Below are 20,286 nucleotides of genomic sequence, written 5' to 3'. Positions count from 1 at the left end.
TCAACCTAAAAAGTTATTCTTCACTTTCAATTCAGGGTTAGACTTGGACGTATAAGGGTCAAACATCTGCAAATAAGAATTAAGATGAGTCTTACTCGGATATCATGTTAAAAAAAGTAAACTTTACACCTAACTTAAAACTCAAAAGATAACTCACGAGTAGAGGATGACTCGAACTAAATTAAAGAGATCGTCCATCCCTTAAACCACCGAGGTGGGACTCTTCGCAAACTTTACGACCAAACATTTAATCTTGCGAAGATTCTCTACTACCCAATCAGTTGATGCCTAACAACGTCTAGTCATCTGAATTTTCACGCCAAAGCCCATATATATTATGCGCCATTTCTATAAAGCAATATCTTTATTGCAATAGATAATTTGATAAGAGTTACCAGCTTTTTATTATGTGTAAGTGCATCTCTCTATCTTGCATTAAACATGCTACACTTAAAAAAAGTTGTTTCATAATAGAGGTGAGCATGGTCCAAAATCAGAGTAATAGTGAAACACCAAATTGAACATCGTACTTTTCCTAAAGAGATGTAGATATAAAGCAGAGGCACCAAAATAAGAATTTGAATCAATGGGTAGTAGACCACCAATGGTTTTATTGACAATAATTATTCGTTCTTTTCTATGCTTCGATCATCTTATTATGTGTTGTTATTGTTCTCTTTTACATTACTTTATTTTCCTTTCACTCGTCATTTTATTTTGTTTTACTTGAGCTGAGGGTCCATCGGTAAACAATTTCTCTACCTTCACAAGATATAGGTGTAAGGTTGTGTACACACTATCTTCAAAATTCACTTGTGGAATTACGCTATCTTATTGTTGTTGTTATAATTAAACAGCCTATTAACTTAATCTTTATTTACTATTTACTCACCTCGTTTATTTTTTAATGTTTTATGTCAATTCTCCAAAGAGATCTTTATTTTTGCAAAATGTCATGTTAACACTGAACTCAGTGAATGTCACTTGAGTACTAAATAATTTGTGGCTATGCTATTTGAACTCTTTTAAGAGTATTATCCTATTTGTGTTGGATTCTCAAAAGAGTGAGTATTACTAAATAATTTGTGCCGTTTGGACTCTTTTTTAGAATCTGAAGCACCGGCCGTGTTTTTGAAGAGTCCTAAAAACACAGAGGCACTTAAAAGTTCAATAGTAATTACTTTTAACAAGTTAAAGGTAGGAATTTATGTAACACATACCGCACCTGCTTTGAACTTTAATCACGGGAAGAAGGCGGGAATGCAATGCGCCAATTAGATGCTCGTCATCGGGATTGCTCCGATTAAATGCTCGTCGTCGTCGTCGGAAAATTAATTGATGATTATGAATCTATAATCAAAATGAGAAAGAGCAGAGATGTTATTAAAATTATTTTCCTTTACGAATGAAAGAAGTTGAGAGTATTGTGAGATCATATTCAGAGAAAAACAGATAACTAGAACAGGCAAAGTTTGAGATTGAGAAGAAAAAACAAACAAGAATAGGCATTGGGATTGGGGATCCACTTACGTAAAACATTTTGTTGGCGCTTTTTAAGGGGTTTTAATTTGGATCTATTCAAACTCTCATAACTACCAAAAATTGCAAACTGCTCACTCACTTTTGTTAAACGAAATTACTAGTACATGTTAATACTTTCATTATGAGAACAGCATTTGACAGATTCAAATGAGGAGCAAAATATGGCCCCATAAAGCGAACCAAAAATAGTAGACGTAGATAAATCTATAATGTCGACATCAGCTTAATTCCTTAAAAATTATTAAATGCAACAATATTAATACAATACTCTTACTTTAAAAATAACAGAGCGAACACGAATTAATATGTTGGGGGAGAGAAAAGGAACTTTTTTATTTTATTTGGGTCAAGAACCTGTTTGCATTTGCTAAAAAGGCATACTAGATGAAAGATATATCAGCATGCTCGAATGAAAAATTCGACAGGTCATTGACACTTTTTCCCCTACTTTGTATTGGTCTTTCGCGTCATAATATCTCACAAGTTAAGACGTCAAACACTTACCTAAGAAGTTTGATGTCTTTATGTTTGAACCCTTCTACTGCTATTCGGAGGAATTGGAATATTAGCGCACCAAGTTTATGAAAGCAAGACGTAATGAGAAACACAATATTTTCCATCCCAGCTACAGCAAGTTACTTTCCGAGGAAATCTTTTTTTTTTTTTTCAAAAACAAATGTTTCAAAAAGACTCATTTGCATACAATCTGTCGTGCAATGTCATCATTAGCTTAATATCAAAAACATGTAGTACTACTATATTCTAATAACAACCTTAACTTATGCCCTATAAAATTACCTAAGCATTCTAATCCCGCCTACTTAAACATCTTCTTGGAAGAGAACCATGTGCAAAGCAGTTCTCCTTCATATAAGATGAGATCTTCTGTTAGCACCCGCAGTTTCAATAACATGACGTTCTTCTCTGGAAGTGTTCTGTGAAGTAGCTGTGTTACAGCAGGAACGATTCTCAAGCCCTCAAGCCTCAACTGACAATGTCAAAAACCCTCTAGGCAAACCGCAACTGTGAGAATTTCTACCTTCATCTCTCCAAAATACAGTAGATCTTGAAGTTGTGATGTCGAAAACAGAGTTGCAGTGGTGGTCCTTGAACTAGCACACCCTAATTCAGCTTTCAGTTGGGAAAAGAATATACACGTGATCTATACCTTCACTAGTGGGGCCTTAGTTCCAACTTGTAAGCCTGTATCTCCATGGGTGAAATGAGGACATGCCCATCATGAGCTCCATCTCCAAAATGGTTGCCATAGCCTAGTATCTCTATGTCATCATGCAAAAGATTTAAAGAAGTAGCCTTTGCATTCAACACAGCCAGATTCTTGAACATGTAAAACAGATTAACGGGCACATCAGCTACACTTGAACATTCTGACCTGGCCTTTCTACAGAAAGAAGAATCCCAGTGTCGTCTCTGAAAGACTAGGGCAAACCTAGGCTCTTCAAGTTGTTGTTGAGTATACTTGAGAGGACGAGGAACCTTGAAGTTGACAATATGCAAGTCACATGGTAAAGAAGCTGCCAGGGGAGAAAAGGACCTAGGGGGTGGCTGTACAGAGATTTCCTCAGATTTCTTGGCAATGAATACATGAAGAGGATAGTTTAGGTGGGCACCAACCAAATGCGATAGAAGAGACGGATTTAGAGGATGAGGACCTGTAGTTTGGTTTGCTTCTGTAACATTAGACTCCACAAGGATATGGAAAACAACATTCATTGCACGGTTATCCATCACTCCTTGGCCTAGACCACGTCCATCATCCCTTACCAATCTCCTGTCAAGCATTATCTCTAACCATCCATCCTTGAGACTTGCAACACCCAAAGACTGCCTAGTGTGGACAGAGAAGCGGTCTCCATGTGGTCCTTGCATAAATGCAAGGGAAGGTATTGGATAATAGTTGCCCTGTGTAGGGATCTTATCATAGGATTCTCTACGGCTCATCTGGAATCCATTTAGATCAGAATAGAAAATCCTTTTGTTTTCAATATCAGTCTTGTACCTAACTATCAATTCCCTGTCATTGAGTTCATGACCAAGTAGCTCAACATGATACTCCTTCTCAATAATGTGTTCCTGTATGGTATTGTGACCATTATATATACGGGTGCTATGGGAAATTGGAGACTTGTCCCATGCTGTCATTGGATAAGAATAGACCTCCTGTACCAAATGGCCCTCCGAGATAACCATAATCCCACCAGCTTGTATGATTGGCTCAGCCTCACCCTCCGGTTTGAACAGGTAGGCTCCACCTGTGCTAGAGTACATATCAATTTCTTCATCAATAACATTTTGTCTACCATCACTATGGCTTACTTTCTGCAACAAACCAAACTTGGTACTAAAGGTGAGTGTCAGAAGTTCATTCTGGATTGCTGCTTCATTGCTCTCAAACTTTGAGCAAGTGTATGGTGATGGGCAGGAGATATTTCCAGAAGACACTGATATTCTAAGTTGTGCAGGTATTGCCTTCTCACATCCAGCAAATCCATTCGCAACATAATATGTTTGCAATCCCATGGCAGGTACTGAAGCTTTCCAGTACACACGATGTCTTTTAGATAAAGTACTTCTCTTATCATGTGACAACTCTGGAGATATCTGGCTTTTAATACATGTCCAGTTTGAGTCCAAGATTGTTACATCCGGCCTCTCAACAGTGACCATGACAACTTCATTTCTTGTCTGCTCTGATGGATTGAAAAGGACCACCGTCTGAACAGTTCCTTCACGAGCGCTGATGGCTTTAACCACTGGTTGGGCATCATATTTAGATCTCGACTGTGCTGGTTCAAACTGAGAAGGAGGTTGGTCATTTTTCTCATGGCGGATCCCTAGTAACACCTCAATAGCCTTGGACATAAAAATTTGAAGGTCTTGCAGAGCCAAGTGCATCCGTGTTCCATAGTCCTGCACCACATGGTCTTTGGCAGTACCAGTGACCCCATCATGATGCTGAAAAAGTGCCAAGTTCCTTCTCGCTGCGGTCAATTTGTAGGAAAATCCAGTAGGCAATTTTTCACACTGTATTCTCTGGCAGTAACCTAATAGGAAAGCCATCAACATTTCGGCACTGCGAAGGTTATGCTCCAAAACACGATCAACTGCCTTGAAGAAAGGCCTGGAGACATAATAGCCACTCCAGTAATCCTGTTGCCTGTCAGCGTAAGTGAAGAAGTCACCTGACAGAGAAGGAAACCCCCCAATCTCACCAGATCCAATCTCATGTGGACGAGAATAGTTTACTCTGTCAGCCTCATCACGTAGTGTTCGGAAATAATCATCTAAAGTACCAAAATTAGCCTCTGCATTCAAGCTAGGGTTGGAATTGATATAATCAAACAGCATTTGGTAATTCCGAAACTGAGCTTCTGCTTCATCAACACTGACATAACGGAAATCATCACCTAGAGGAACAAGAAGTGTATTTGTTCGATATAGTGTTGATTTCTTTCTATACTGATCCAAAAGTTTAAGTGCTCTTTCCTTCACATTTTCCTGGGTGGTCTCCTCAGGATGCTCTCCCCAAGGACATCGTTCATAAGGAAACCCATACATTCGAGCAAAGTCAAACTGACAACAAATTGCAGGCTCAGGTCCACAAGTATGTGGAACATCATAGGAATAAAATGGCATCATATGGACAAAAATATCAGTTCTTTCTTCGGCATCCCAGCTCTGTCGCCACACATATTCCAAATTCTGGTTTAAAGCCAGTTCCTTCTTCAACTCATAATGAGTTCTCTGTATTAGCATGTTCTCGAAACCCATACGCCGCAAAAGATATGCCATAGTTGGTGAATAGCCAAAGGGATCAATGGCCCAAGAATTTTTAGGAATTACACCTATAGTCTCATTCAACCACATATTTCCTTCTGTAATCTGAGCATAAATGCAAAAAATCGAGATCTAGATTAGTGAATAGTACAAAATGAAATGAGAAGCAAATGAATATGAGACCAATATGAATTGAGAAGAAAACAGAATGACCACCAAAAAATGCAAAACAAGGTAGAAAAACCACTTCATCTCCAATTCAATAAAAAAGTTGATCCAAATCAAGTTAGATTGGCAAATAAATTAGCAACAATCAAGCGACTAACTAGAGTCAAACAACAAATCTTTTCTTGATTGTTAGTCAAATGACATAAAACCTACAAATATGAAACTGAAACTGTCATGACGCGAAATACCATATACCAGACGAATTAAGTTGCCTGTAATAATTGATACCCCATTGATTAATCCAATGATTAATGATTCTAGGAAATTTCCTATAACATATTTTTAGAGAAAAGGATGTGACTGTTTCATATGTAAGAGGTATCCTTTTTGATAAATATATAAAGTAAAATATATCAATTTTACACTAGGTATGTTGTTGGCGTTGTTCTTGTATGTAAAGTAAAACCTACCAGTTCATATCCAATTCTAGCCTCTATGAGAATTTCGATATCTCATTAATTTTCTCAAAATGAGCTATTATCTACCGCAGAGTCTAAAATATAGTATCTTCACACTATTCCTTTCAGTATACATCTAATGAGTAATAATTACATGTCAAGTATTCCAGCAATAAGCATCCATACCACAACAATGTTGAGAAAAATTCTAGCATAATATTTAGAGTGACAAAATCACCATAGCACTACTCTAAATTAGAGAAATATCAGTCTCGATTTCAGACACTAGTATTCTAATCTGTTGTAAATTACAAATCATAAGCAAGAAGACCTTAGATATCCTATATTACAACCAAATGGAGAAAATAATCTCTGTTTTTTCATTTATAGATACAATTCTTACTACATGATATTGCAAATATGTAAAGATACCAAGGCAGTGAATAATAACAGAAAATTTCTTGTTTACCTGTTCAATAATTGCAAAGTAATGTGAATTAGCCTGCAGAAAAAGGAAAAATTGAAAGGCCGTAAGTAAACCATTATGGCATAAAATTGCCAAAGCTCCATTTATTCAGAACAAATTTGAATCCTTCAAAAGCAATTACAATTATCCAAATATCTGTATTTCAACAAATTTTTCTTATAATTATGCCATTTCCTTTTATAAATTTAATCCAAATTTATGCAACGAAAAAGCTATTTGCGACTTCAATTATAGGAAGAATCATGACTCCCTCATAATAAGCTGACAAATTTAAACACACCAGACTTTTTCTTTAATCCGCATTTTCTATTGTTTCAATGTGGTATAACATTAATGGAGGTTTACCTCATCATTCATCACCCAACCACCTCCAACAATTTCTAGCTGCCCATTCCTCACTAGATTGGTAAATGTCTCTTTCTTTTCATTGGTTGCATCCCTCCACCATCTCTCCAGATAGGACATCTCTTCCCATATAAATTTCCTCCGGGAATCCTAAAAGGAACAGAATTCAACAACCAACAAGTTATTCAGAAATTTAACATCCATATTAAGCAATGACAACAACTACCAGTACTAATACGCCTCAATCTCAAACTAAAGGCCTGTTATATTAATGTCAATACTCATTCTGCTCCATTTTTCCCAGTTTCATTGCAATAATCAATAAAGGGGTTCTCGAAAATTAGCATTGTCTAAGCTCATACCTAAATCAAGATCAATTAAAACGATCAGATCAAATTAAAAATTGGTAGTTCAATCCAAACAATCTAAATTTATCACATGATGAAACTCAACTAAACTTGACACTGAAAATACCTTTGGAAGTGTTTCAACAAGGGTATCTAGGATGTGCTTGGACTGCCTATCATAATACTCCTCAACCGTAAGCTTCCAACCAGGATCATTATGTGAATGTGGGACGACAAATATTTTCAACTTCTCGGAATCCCATTCATTGCCTTTGTAGTTCACGTTCCAACCCTGCTTCCAAGCTCCACCATCTTCATCCCGAAACTGAATCTTATCGTACAAGTCCTTTGTGGTGATATCAACAACCGCACCTGACACAACGTCGCTACCAGGAGATTTCCGGTAAGTGGGCTTCCTGAGTCGATGGAATCGGGTTCGGGCAGCCCGGAAGTGGGATGAGAGAAGGGGTTTAGGGACTCCATAGCTGTAGACGATGAGAATGAAGATGAAGAGTGAGAAAGAGAGGCCTATGGTGAAGAAATTTGAAAGGAAGAAGTCTCTGAGGGCAGTACGTCTGCGGGATTTACGAGGTTGTCGGGAAGATGATTTGCTGGTGGGGAGGAGTGAATGGGCCCACCCAGTTCCGCCGCGGCGGGAGGAAAAGGCCATGTGAAAGGGCGGTGATGAGCGGTGGAGGAGTCAGATCTGCTGAAATTGAGTGATCGGAACTGTATCTGAAGTACTGAGTCCAATGTGATGAAAAGGAAGACTTGTACTTTTACACCTAAAATTAGGCAGAACTTTGATATTTTCTCAATTCACAATGATCACCTACTAATCTCAATTCAGCTACGCTGCTATGTTTGGATAATTAATACTTCCTCCGTCCACAATTAATTGTCATGGTTTTCTTTTTTAGAGTCAAACTATAAAAACTTTGACCAACATTTTACGATGTATATTTTCATCATATTGATATGCAAAAAATTACAATTTATAGTACTTTTCGTATAGTCTTTGAATATCTAATTTTTTTTAAAAAATATCGAGTTAATGTAATCTAATTTAACTTTAAAAATTAGTCAAATTGACTTTCGAAAAGCGCAACATGACAAATAAAAGTGGACAAAGGGAGTATTATTCCCGTTTTTATTTATACGTCGTCCTTATTAAAAATAGATAATTTCATAATATGAATATTTATTTTATTTATATTTATATGTCGTCATTTAGGGGTGTCAAAAATGAACCCAAACCTATGTAACCCGTCTATAATTTTAAGTGTTGGGCTCAAGATAATTTGAATTTGGTTCAATCTCAACTCATTCAAACCTAACTCATTTTAAGAGAATCCTCAATTGAGCCCAATTCAATCTCCAAAACCCATTTTAAAACTCTTTACTCAGATATGTTCTTATATTAAAGGTATGAATTATTATCTATTTAACATCTTTTAGGATTTTATCTATGCATTTGTTACTTTAAAAAAAAAATCCTTGAGCTAAAATTTGAATTGTGATTATAAAAGTTAAATATTACTATGCTAAAATTATTGAGATTAACTGGGCCAAATTGGACGGGTCAAGACCCGACCCATTTTTTAGCCATTTGAACCCAACCCATTTGAGCCCAAAGTAAATTTGGACGGGTCAAAACCCAACCCGATTTTTATTTCAACCCATTTTAATATCTCCAATTTCAACTCAACCCGCCCATTTGACACCCCTATCGTCGTTACTAAAAATAGATGGTTTTAATATTTGTTACTATTTTACAAAATCAATAATATTGTATTTATTAAAATAATAAAATCTGATATATCAATATAAAAACAATGTTACATTACACCTTGTTTGGATGGTTGTTACATGTTGTATTGTCATGTATTGCTAGTTTAAATATAATGTTTGTTTTGGTCGTTACTTAAATTCTATTCTATCGTATCGTTTAAATCCATCGTTAGATAACGACAAAAAGATCCATAACACAATCGAATTGGCGTGATCGCATCGTTACCTTAATATGTTTTCCTCGTTTTATCTTTATTTATTATTTAATAATCATATTTCATCTTTTATCCAACATTTTCATAGCAACTCTACCTCGTACCTTACTTTTCTTACAGGTTTATCATTCAAATTATGGACTCTTAACAGTATAACGACGGAGAACGATACAATCTATCTAAACATTTTGTTCATTAAAACAATACAATACAATATATTATGAAACAATACGAAACAACCACCTTTTTGGAGTGGCCTAGTGGTTTGGGCTTGAGACTTCCATGTTGGAGGTCTCAAGTTTGAAACCCCTTGCCAACAAAGCAAGGGGTTTGCCTTCTGGATCAAGCCCGTCACACCGGGCTTGCCCAGTGCGGGTTACCTCTCCTATGTGATTTGCGAGCTATTGCAGGCTCGTCATACCGGACTTGCCTAGTGTGGATTGCCTCTCCTATGTGATATGCGAGTTATTGCAAGGCTCGTGTCTAAAGTGAATTACCTCTCTTATGTGATTTGCGAGCTATTGCATAAAAGCGTAAGTTTTATCCAAAAAATAAAAGTAGTACCATCCAAACGAAGTGTTAGTAGATGCATATTTCATTAGTTATAAAAAGTGTTAAAAAAGAATGAAGAAGATATTTGTTATTTCAATAGTAGTTATTAAAAAGTGTAAAAAAGAAGAAGAGAAGATATTAGTTATTTCGTTAACTATATATACTACCCATAAATTATATGGAATTACTATTTCTTCTCATAGGTTTAACCAAATATCGCATTAGTATTAATCATATAAAGTTAGATCTCTCCAACCAAAAATCATAGTACTATTTTATACAAATTATATAATGAGACTATTTGTCTTAATACTTCTAATGCACACACCAAAAAATAGAAAGAAAAAAAATTTGGATTAATAAATAAACTTTAAAGAATGTATGGAAGAGATATGCATAAAAAGTTGATTTAATTTAAAAGGCATTTTACCAGTAAAAACCACTTAAATATCATCCCCTCTCTCTCTCCAGCTTCGACGCGAACAAGCCATTCTCCTCTCTATCGTGTTTGCATCCAGAATTTTTCTGTTACAGGTAAAACAATCCCTTTTTACCCTTCATTTGCTTACAATTGAGATCTGTATTTGAGCATTATTTTTGCATTCGCTTTATTCGGTTTGGGTCGACCCGGTTTAAGATCCACGCAGAAATCCCAGATCTAGTTAGACATGTATCTTTTTGATTTGTTTTGATATCCTCAATGGACGTAATTTTCCCCATATATATCGTTTTTAGCTATACCGTTCTGTTTTATGTGTCTGATTTTCGGCGATCCGCGAATTGGTGGTTATTATCCGGAAATCCTAATCTGAATTGGGGGAAAACTGCTTAGAATCGGATCAGTTTCGATTCAATATTATATTAAGGTATGCCGGAGAAATGAATAGAAGTAGGAAATAGAAGATGAAAGATTGTTGCTTTTGACGAGGCAATAGTGCAAACAGTTCTTAACTGGGGTTAAACTGTGTCTTAGAACCTCGTGTGTTAGGAGTAAATAATTCTGAGGTAGACACATCTTATTGAGTGGTTTATGGTATCTTTGTGTTAATTGATTGACTGTTTATGTATCTTTGTGGTATCTTTGTCTATGTCGTAAACTATAGAGTATAGGTCTAGTAAGTTCTGTAAGATGAGATGCTCATGTAGCAATTGTTTTTGCTGAGGACTTGAGCATTTATTAGGGAATAAATGTGGAAGCTTATAACTTGTTTGAATTTTGCATCTTCTGCAAAAAGGGTTTTCTTTAAATGTTACCAATAGGATCAATTTCTCTGCCATATTACTGTCCACAAATAAGAGAATCTATTTCTTCTCTAGGCTTAGTGTGGGAAGCTATTGAAATACTACCCAAAGAGATCTAGCAGAACAGATAAAAATGTATCTTTTTAGTGTTGTACAATTGATGAAAGCATAGGTAGATTTGAAGTCTAGTTATGTGCCATGAAGGAATTCTTCTATAATCTGCTATTTATATCTATGAAAACACTTTCTTATTTCATGACTCATGCCTATATAATAATATACAAACCTTGATTGGAAGTCCTCTCTAGAAAAATGTATCATGGTTATCTATTCTGTAAAGTAGTCACTTTAGGAGAATTTCTTATTGGAAAACATAGTTATATTATATTCAGGAGTATCCTGATGAATTTAGTTGATATTTCACGATAACATTATCTTTGATTGAATTGATGGTCATTTTAGGATTATAATATCAATGGAGTACCTTTGCAGTTAATAGCAGTCTAGTCTGCAGTGCAAGGACATTGGAACACTTGTGAGTATTACGTTAAAAGGAGTGCAGAAGCCAACTTTAATATTTGTTACTAAAACTAGGAATCCTGATCTGGGCAGCTTAACTTATTATTGGTGAGAGCAACAAGTAGAATACTGGGGTAGAGGAGAGGAATTGGATTTGCACTTTTGGGCCCATAGACTATTTACTCATTAGTTTGTTCTAGTTTCTCAAGTACTTTGGTGTGTACTTTGTTGCCTTAACAATCTCTTTTGACCATCTTAAAAGGGTTTATGAATTACGCTGCATTCTTTTCCCGAAATAATCATCCCTATCATGTATAGATATATTGGATCAATTCAATGCCTAATATGAGTTATATGTTAGCTAATCCGTTTTGTGTTAGATTCTCTGCCTCCTCAAATCAACTGCTATTGCCTTTTAGTGACTTTTCACCTATATAATCCCCTTCCCCTTCTGCAAATATAACATGTTCAGCAATAAACCATTTTTCTTTTTTTCATTCTGCCTGCATTTATGATAAAGGAAGGTTTCTACTTTATCTTTCTCTCTGGTGTATTAAAACGAACAAGCTCATAACATGATACGAGAAAGCTCATAGTAATATTTTCTCTAAAAAAATTGTATTTGCAAAGATTAATTCACCTGAAGGCTCTTATGTTATTACTTTGCTTATTTACGATTTATGTATATTTTTTAGTTTGTGTAGTTGTTTGAGTTGCATTTCTGTTCTTAGGCTTTTTAACAGATTTTGGATGAAGAGGCTGTCTTCTTTTCTAACCAAATAGGGGGTGGGGAAGAGTACCCTCTTCAATGTTTTATCTTTTTAACTGACATCTATACTAACATTGGATCTAAGCATAAATGCAGGAGCTGTGAGATATCAGTAGCGGCAACAGAAAATGCCAGCCCAGAAGATTGAAACTGGTCACAATGACACAGTTCACGATGTTACTATGGACTATTATGGAAAACGTGTGGCTACAGCATCTTCTGATACCACCATAAAAATAACTGGTGTGAGCAACAATGCTGCTTCGCAACATCTTGCTACTTTGAGTGGTCATACCGGCCCTGTTTGGCAGGCTGCCTGGGCTCACCCCAAATTTGGCTCAATCCTTGCGTCCTGTTCCTATGATGGTAAGGTAATAATCTGGAAGGAAGGCAATCAGAATGAGTGGACACAAGCTCATGTTTTTAGCGAGCACAAATCATCGGTTAATTCCATCTCCTGGGCTCCTCATGAACTTGGGCTTTGCTTGGCTTGTGGTTCGTCTGATGGTAATATTTCAGTGCACACCGCCAGGTCAGATGGTGGTTGGGACACTACGAGAATAGACCAAGCTCATCCAGTTGGGGTAACATCAGTTTCATGGGCGCCATCAATGGCTCCTGGTGCTTTAGTTGGTGCAGGTGTGCTTGAACCTGTTCAAAAGCTGGCATCTGGTGGATGTGATAACACTGTTAAGGTTTGGAAGTTGTATAATGGTGTTTGGAAGATGGATTGCTTCCCTGCACTTCAGATGCACACTAACTGGGTGAGAGATGTAGCTTGGGCACCAAACTTGGGACTTCCAAAGTCAACAATTGCTAGTGCTTCAGAGGATGGTACGGTTGTCATATGGACTGTGGGAAAGGAGGGAGATCAGTGGGAGGGCAAGGTTCTTAAAGACTTCAAATCTCCTGTTTGGAGAGTCTCATGGTCTCTTACCGGAAACTTGTTGGCAGTTGCAGCTGGGGATAACAATGTCACTTTGTGGAAAGAAGCTGTTGATGGGGAGTGGCAACAGGCCTCCACTGTTGACCAATAGAGAGCTGGAACTTGGGAAGTAATAGAATTCAAGTTTTTGTGTTATCTTTCTACCATTCAGACCTATTTCCTAGCTGAGGCCTGAGTGAGAGTTAGCCCTTTACTTAAGGACTGTTTACTTCGATTTGATTCTTCTCCTTTTACTCAGTATGCATTCAATTTCAGTTAAGCTATAGACCTTTTTCTTTCTGCCTGTTTTGTGCATGCCTTTTTATGTTGAATTTTGAATATACTTGGTGATTAAATGTGTCAGGTTTTATTATATGACCACTTTTTGACTATGCCATGGAATTGTCATTTCCCTCTCCCCAGAATTTTTATATTGTTAGGGAAATATATGAAATTTATAGCCATCGAATTTTTTTGAATCGAGTAGATTTTATCTATTCATATAACATATTTTTACCTGCTTCAGCTTGAATTTAGATAAAAATGATAGACTAGACTCGACTCATCTTGATAAATAAACTTCTCTATTAAGGTGACTGTTGATATTAAATGCAAACTTCTTCTTTTTTATAATAATATTTAAAAGAAATGTTAATATAGTCAAAACCTCTCTATATAACAATCTCGCTTGTTATGAGAATTTTTGTCTATTAGGGCTCGTTTGGTGTGAGGTATAAGGAATAACAATTGCATATTGGGTTGAAGGTACTAAGTAGTTGTTGAATTAGTTATCCCACCATTTTTGTTATTGTGATTGACACTTATAAGTAGAGTAGCTGATGGTCCGTTTGGAAATGATTTGAAGTTGAAATTTTGTTTGCACATGTGATTTGATTTCCTCCTCATAAACATGAAGAAAATAGAGTTTGTGAAAACTATTAAAATTTCTCAGCTTTTATACTATCTTATCAAATGAGAAAATCATGATTCATAAATAAGGTATTGAAATGTCCTAGATTAATTACTCACATATCCCATGTTCATTCATAAATAAATATTTTCAATTAGCAGGCTTTTACATTTTTAAATACTAATACTTTTTAGATCCATTGAATCAATAAATTAACAATAGTAATAAAGTAGCTTTTTTCATATAATCCTCTCACGTGTTACAAATCATGTCGAGTGTGATTTTTTTATTTTTGTAAAATTTAAATTATGAATTCTTTTTATAAAAAGTATAAATATACGAGTCAAGTTTTACATTTTAAAAAAATTAAAATCCTACCTTTTGAAGAATTTATAATTTGAAATTTAAATTGAAATTTTTGTACATATTTTATAAATAAATATTAATTTCAAATTAAAACTAGATGTTTGAACCATAGATTTTAAATACTTTTTCACCTTATTTTAAATTTATGAAAAAAAAAAGAAAAACACACTTTAAAATACTTTATTGAGTTTGAAATACAAATCCAAATTAGATTTGAAAACTTTACAATCAAGTTATAAAATATAATTTTTTCTTTCAAATGATGAATTAAGTGGTACATTAATCTTTTAAATCTACTTTGAGTAAATGGACAAATAATTTGGATGGAGGGAGTAGTAAAAATTTATTCGGGAAAAGTGAATAGTTAAATTTGGGGAATAAAATGAAGAACGAGTTAAATGTAATTTCATGGTGCCCGCCAATTTCATCTATTTCCCTCTCTCTTTCTTCAAAGCTTCAGCGGTTTATCTCGAATTTTCCGTAGGGTTCTTCTCCGATCGCTTTCAACTTTCGATAACACAGAAACCTAGCAATGTCATCGTCACTCCATACTGAAGATTCTCAATGGAAAAACCCTAGCATTTACAGCCGCAAGGACAAATCGCTCGGTCTTCTTTGCTCCAAGTAATCTCTCTCTTCTTTTCTTTTGCATTTGTGTTTTATGCCTGAGATTCATACGTGGTAAGTGTATCTACGCCACAATTCAATCTTAGAACGAGGTGTTTATGTGAAATACGTAGTAAGTATACTAGTCGTGTTAGTGTAAGTGATTGATTGATGAGAGAATGTTGATGCTCGAGGAATTTTAGGGTTTTGAACTTATTTTGACTTTAAGATTCTGATTAAGGGTGAGGAATTAAATAAATTCTATATGGAAACTAAAGAAAAATCCTTAAGAAGCACAAACAGATCCAAGATTTGAATTTATGGGTTTCTATAGCAGTTTCAAGTTGATATATGATATTAATTGAGTTCACAGTTAGGTATTAATAAATATTTAGTGAATATACATAGTACTCTTGAAACTTTATACATTTATACTCCCTCCGTTCCAAAATAAGCGGTGTTTTTGCCTTTTTATTTTGTTTCCAAATAAGTGGTGCTTTAGGATTTCAAAAAGGAATTGATCTTATTCTTCCATGTTTTAGGATTTTAAGAAGGAATTGATCTTATTCTTCCAAAATTACCCTTCTTTTAATACATATAGTTTTTCACCATTGAAGAATCATTTTTTTGGATGGCAAGGGAAACCCGCAGCCGCTACCCTTTGGGTGCACACATGGTAAAATCCCCTCCCCTATACATATATACTCCCTCCATGGATCTGCCCTGCTAAGCAGGCACGTTTTAGAGTAAAGAGTATGAATGCTCATAGTTAGATTGAATTCAGTTGAACAAATTCAAACCATAGACATTGGTTTCGCGTACTCCTAACTCAAAAACACTCTTATAAGAAATTAAACAAAACCAATAGAAGTTTAATAGATATCATTACGACAATCAAAGAAAAATGCTTGGAATGAAGGATTTGATCCTCTCTTCTTTTTCTCTTCTTTCTTCGTCTCCTCTCTTTGTGAGCTTCTTCAAGTGGTTCTCTTCAACTTGAAGCCATAAATATGTCCATAACCTCCTTGGAGTCACTTTCTATCGAAACCTTCATGTTTATAGAATGCAAGGAAGACCTTTCTCATAGTGACTTGGGGATTTCTCTCTGATTTAATATGTTGGAGGGACACAACGGTGGTTTCTAGCTCAGCAGCTCTGAGAAACTATTTTGCAAATGTTTAGTAAATTGAACATGTCTCTTTGTAGGAGTTTTATCATGTCTCAGCTCGTTGGAAAATTTTGAAAATTAATTGTTGAAGGTGAGATTTTTTATCTGGTATATTGATTGTATGTTCTTTGTCATTTTTTTTGTTTCCTTCATCTACAAAATTAGATAGAAATGTGTGGAGGAAGCTGATGATGTGCCTAATAAAACTTAAAAACCTAAGTAAAAAATCTGTATTTTTTTCACTATAAATCAACATATCATCTCTATCATTACTTTCTTGACCTGATAGATTTTGTACTATTCAGTTTCTTGAAGCTATGTGATCGGGAAGGTGAGGACTCCACCATTGGTTTGGACAATGCTGCAGATCAATTAGGTCTTTGCTCTGTCTTCTCATCTACAAGTCCTCATTTTGTCTTCCCAACCGTATCAACACCAATAAGCAGATTTCTTCTTGAATATTATCACACAGAATCTCTTTGTGGTTGTAGGTGTCGAGAGGCGTCGCATTTATGATATTGTCAATATTTTGGAAAGCGTTGGGGTAATTCTTTATCTTTCATCTTTGGATCTTCCTCTCATAATCTTTATATGATTGAACGACTAAGGCAGTTTATTTCAGGTTTTGTCAAGAAAAGCTAAGAATCAGTATAGATGGAATGGGTATAGTGCAATTTCTAAAGCTGTAGATTTGCTTAAGGTAGTTGATATGCATTTTCCTTGTCTCATATGGACATGTCCTGGGAATTTGATATTATTTGCTTATTTTGTAGAAAGAAGGACTAAAAGATCTGTCCACTGTCTCCTCCACTTGCCACAATGTTTCAAATGTACGTACACCATGTTCTTTATTTGTCCACCCTTCACCACAATGAGCCATCTATATAGGGTGATTTGGAGTGGAACTGTAATAGTTCAAATGTGGATATTCTCCCATTAGTTCACTCAATTAGTTACTTTGGTTTGCTCTGCGATTGCACCTTCTTCTACTAGGTCATAGCTTGTAACAATTCAGATGTTAAGGAAAAAGGAGAAGGCAAGACTGCTGGATCAAATAAAATTGGTAAGTTCTTCTCTGTAGGTGTGATGGTTGTGGTTTTTTAATTGATTTTTTTCCCAGTGGAAGGAACATTATTCTGATATTCTAAAGAACTGCTGGATATCATATATCACATTCAATATTTAGTGAGACTAACTTAGAGGTCTGATTATGTAGACAACCGGAAGGAGAAGTCTTTGATGATTCTTGCACAAAATTTTGTAAAGCTTTTCCACTGTTCTGATGTAAGTGGAGCCATACAGATTTTCTGACTAGTTTTCAACTGTTTGCAAGCTAATGCCTTATCTTCTGTAGGTTGACTTGATATCTCTTGACAAGGCTGCATCAACTTTGCTTGGTGATGTCCACGATCCGATGGCTATGAAGAGTAATTCATGTTCATAATATGTTGTTATGTTTAACTTATGATGGAAAATTTGACAGAAAGCTTGTTATCTTTCATAAATATGTTGCAGCAAAGACCAGACGCTTGTATGATATTGCAAATGTTTTTGTGTCTTTGAATCTCATTGAGAAGGTTGGTCATATAGTTTGAATGATCAGTAACTGCGTATTCTCAAAATAATGACGTAGAGAATTATTTCTTCTGATCTTTACAATACATATGTAGATACGCAGCCCAGATAATGGAAAACCAGTGTTTAGGTGGATAGCCTGGAACGAAAATCCGAGGAGTGGGTCCCTTGCAGCTGCTAAATCAGATGATTCAACAAGGAGAACTTTTGGGGCAGAGATCACAAACATAACTCCCAAACGATACAGGGATGACTCTTCATCTGATCTAATGTCAAATGGGCTAAAAAGGTTGAAAGTTGCAAAAGATGATGAATTAAAAGATAAAAAGCAGGAGATATCAGCAGAACAGCTTAATGAACGTGGTACAAAGGATTTTGTATTTGGTCCTTTTGGTCCATCAAGTCTGCCTAGATCAGGAATTTCTGGAAAAGAAAATTTGAAACAGATTCAGAACTGGGAGGATCTTGCATCTAAATATCACCCTCAGTATCAGAATAAGGGTAATTTCTGAATCTCATTTGAATAAGTTGAATACCTTTTATTCTACCCATTCCAAGTGCGGTAGGGAGGAGGGGATGGCACCTTTGTTGGGTATATTCTCATATATGTTGGTCCATAAGTCTACTCATTTCACAGGCTTCTCATATTAAGGCAGGATCACACGTTTGAACCCTTTTCTATTCCCCTCTCCCTACTCCTCATGAACAAAAGAAAAGGAATTAAAAAAGATATTCGTATACATTTTTGCGCTCGTTATTTCCTTTCTATGCTGCTCTGATTACACTTCTTTTGAGCTGAGGGTCTATCGGCTATAGCATGCCTTTGAAAAGGTGAATCGGCTCTGATTAACTCTTCTGCCATTTTAAGAGTTACCCATGATAGACTACATTTCTTGAATGGAAGTACAGTTTATCCAATTTCTAGCACCCAATTCAGCTACTGTTAGAGTAAAAATTGTTTTTCTGTTCATGTGAATGTATGTTTATATCCCATGTAATTATTGCATTAATGAAGAGGTTGAAATATTTCCATTTGCCAAATGTTACAGCTGCAAATGAGCTTTTTGCTCATTATGTTGAGGCATGGGAGTCTTGGCAGGTTGAAGCTGCCAACGAGCTGCACAAACAACATGAACATTAATGTCATCTTGGATCTTTTTTATTTCAGATGGTAGCAAACACATTCAACATGGACATCTCTGATGCTGTTACTCTCACTTGAGAGATGGCGGTAATTGGTTGAATATCTCCTGCATACATATCAGTTGAGTGTGCGGCTTATTATCAGTTTGTGATATCCAAGCCCTTTAGTAATATTTGGTGCCATTGTAGTTCCCAGTTTTATCTGATGAGTTTCGTGCACAGGTCCATGGGAGACAATCAATCTCTCCTACATACTTAAATTTTTCGTATGAGCTTACTAGGTTTTTAAATGGCAAATACCTGCTACCATTGATGTTGTTATCTGTGTTCCGGTTCCTTTTTCCTATTCAAACCTCTTGAAGCAATTCCAAACTGAACTTTGATTTTATTGAGCTAAATTAATCGTGTTGTAAATATTATGCAGACATCTTAAATCTTTGCTTGTCATCTCACTGTGTGGGAATGTAAATTAGAAATTGAAATATCATTGCATTTCATTGTGCAAGAGTGAAATATGCAGTATGTCGCCTACCTTATGTTTGATACTGATATTTATTATTTTAAGCTTGGATCTGACGAGTCTTATTCCTCTAAAATGAGCCTAATCCTACACGCACAGTTTGACAAACTCAAGCCTATGTATAATATATGGACTTGTGCTCATTCATAAATTTAACACGTTCGTATATTTTGGAATATGACGACCACCTTTTGGATATACCATAATAAACGAATATCACCACCTTGTGGATAATTCAAAGTTGGAGTAGGAGATCAAATTTATAGTGCTGCTAGCTATTTTAGTTTGTGAGAAATTGAGTTCATTAATTGAATATTTTTCTTCAATGATAAAGTTTCTACCCGAATAGTTTCAGCTGCCAACTCTCATAATTTTTTGATTTTTACAAAAATAGTTATTATTATTTTTTTTGACTTTCTGTGGATTATTTTTGAATTCTAGTCTAGTCAATAAAAATTCTCAATATCAACCGATGGCACACCACCACCGCCATGGGTTTTAAGCGTTGGTAGTACAATTATGCAGTCCTCTCTGAAACGGAGTCGATAAAAGTAGCAGATGATGACCAAACAAACACTCTATTTAAGTTCTAAAGGATGAATAAGATAGAGGAGTTTCGTTGGTTGACAGACTTGGAGATAACAATTTTATCGCTCTCCATTTAAGATACGAGAAAGACATGCTAGCTTTTAGTGGCTGCAGCAACAATTTAACAGTTGAAGAGGCTGAAGAACTTCGCAAGTGTTCCCTAAGGAGGTATCAAGTGAAACATTGGAAAGAGAGAGACAGAGAGCAAGATCAATTTTGTAAGATTGATCGACTCGTATATCTCTTGGGAAG

The 20,286-nt window shown here is 35.6% G+C and overlaps 3 protein-coding genes across 5 annotated transcripts; 2 read left to right on the top strand and 1 right to left on the bottom strand.

The window, feature by feature from the left end:
* Nucleotides 1-2,221: 2,221 nt before the first annotated feature.
* Nucleotides 2,222-7,975, bottom strand: LOC125846408 (alpha-mannosidase 2). Its single transcript, XM_049525813.1, has 4 exons — nt 7,273-7,975; nt 6,799-6,948; nt 6,436-6,468; nt 2,222-5,445 (listed from the first exon to the last, which is right to left on the bottom strand). Exons 1-4 carry the CDS (start codon nt 7,813-7,815, stop codon nt 2,716-2,718), a joined length of 3,456 nt encoding a protein of 1,151 aa, XP_049381770.1. The 5' UTR covers nt 7,816-7,975; the 3' UTR covers nt 2,222-2,715.
* A 2,100-nt stretch (nt 7,976-10,075) lies between these two features.
* On the top strand, nt 10,076-13,550 carry LOC125846772 (protein transport protein SEC13 homolog B-like). The gene is made up of 2 exons (XM_049526367.1): nt 10,076-10,237; nt 12,330-13,550. Exon 2 carries the CDS (start codon nt 12,362-12,364, stop codon nt 13,268-13,270), a length of 909 nt encoding a protein of 302 aa, XP_049382324.1. The 5' UTR covers nt 10,076-10,237; nt 12,330-12,361; the 3' UTR covers nt 13,271-13,550.
* Nucleotides 13,551-14,826: 1,276 nt separating this feature from the next.
* Nucleotides 14,827-19,457, top strand: LOC125848975 (E2F transcription factor-like E2FF). 3 transcript variants are annotated; one of them, XM_049528943.1, is made up of 11 exons: nt 14,827-15,058; nt 16,514-16,584; nt 16,700-16,752; nt 16,831-16,908; nt 16,982-17,038; nt 17,202-17,271; nt 17,425-17,492; nt 17,563-17,605; nt 17,724-17,785; nt 17,879-18,284; nt 18,833-19,457. In XM_049528943.1, exons 1-11 carry the CDS (start codon nt 14,967-14,969, stop codon nt 18,922-18,924), a joined length of 1,092 nt encoding a protein of 363 aa, XP_049384900.1. In that variant the 5' UTR covers nt 14,827-14,966; the 3' UTR covers nt 18,925-19,457. The 3 variants fall into 3 exon arrangements, with proteins under 3 accessions (XP_049384900.1, XP_049384901.1, XP_049384899.1); XM_049528944.1 differs by having other exon boundaries at nt 17,563-17,635; nt 18,952-19,457; XM_049528942.1 differs by having other exon boundaries at nt 17,563-17,635.
* The last annotated feature ends 829 nt before the right edge of the window (nt 19,458-20,286 follow it).

The sequence above is a fragment of the Solanum stenotomum genome, chromosome 12 (assembly GCF_019186545.1).
Source record: "Solanum stenotomum isolate F172 chromosome 12, ASM1918654v1, whole genome shotgun sequence".
Taxonomy (NCBI): Eukaryota; Viridiplantae; Streptophyta; class Magnoliopsida; order Solanales; family Solanaceae; genus Solanum; species Solanum stenotomum.
Note: the sequence above shows the minus strand (reverse complement) of the source record. Positions and strands in the feature narration are given on the sequence as shown.

Coding starts and splice junctions, on each gene's coding strand:
- LOC125846408 (XM_049525813.1), bottom strand. CDS start 7,815: ATGGCCTTTTCCTCCCGCCGCGGCGGAACTGGGTGGGCCCATTCACTC. Junction 6,949..7,272: donor TTGTTGAAACACTTCCAAAG/GTATTTTCAGTG, acceptor TGTTCCTTTTAG/GATTCCCGGAGGAAATTTAT. Junction 6,469..6,798: donor GTTGGGTGATGAATGATGAG/GTAAACCTCCAT, acceptor CTTTTTCTGCAG/GCTAATTCACATTACTTTGC.
- LOC125846772 (XM_049526367.1), top strand. CDS start 12,362: ATGCCAGCCCAGAAGATTGAAACTGGTCACAATGACACAGTTCACGAT.
- LOC125848975 (XM_049528942.1), top strand. CDS start 14,967: ATGTCATCGTCACTCCATACTGAAGATTCTCAATGGAAAAACCCTAGC. Junction 16,909..16,981: donor AAGCTGTAGATTTGCTTAAG/GTAGTTGATATG, acceptor CTTATTTTGTAG/AAAGAAGGACTAAAAGATCT. Junction 17,039..17,201: donor CTTGCCACAATGTTTCAAAT/GTACGTACACCA, acceptor TTCTTCTACTAG/GTCATAGCTTGTAACAATTC.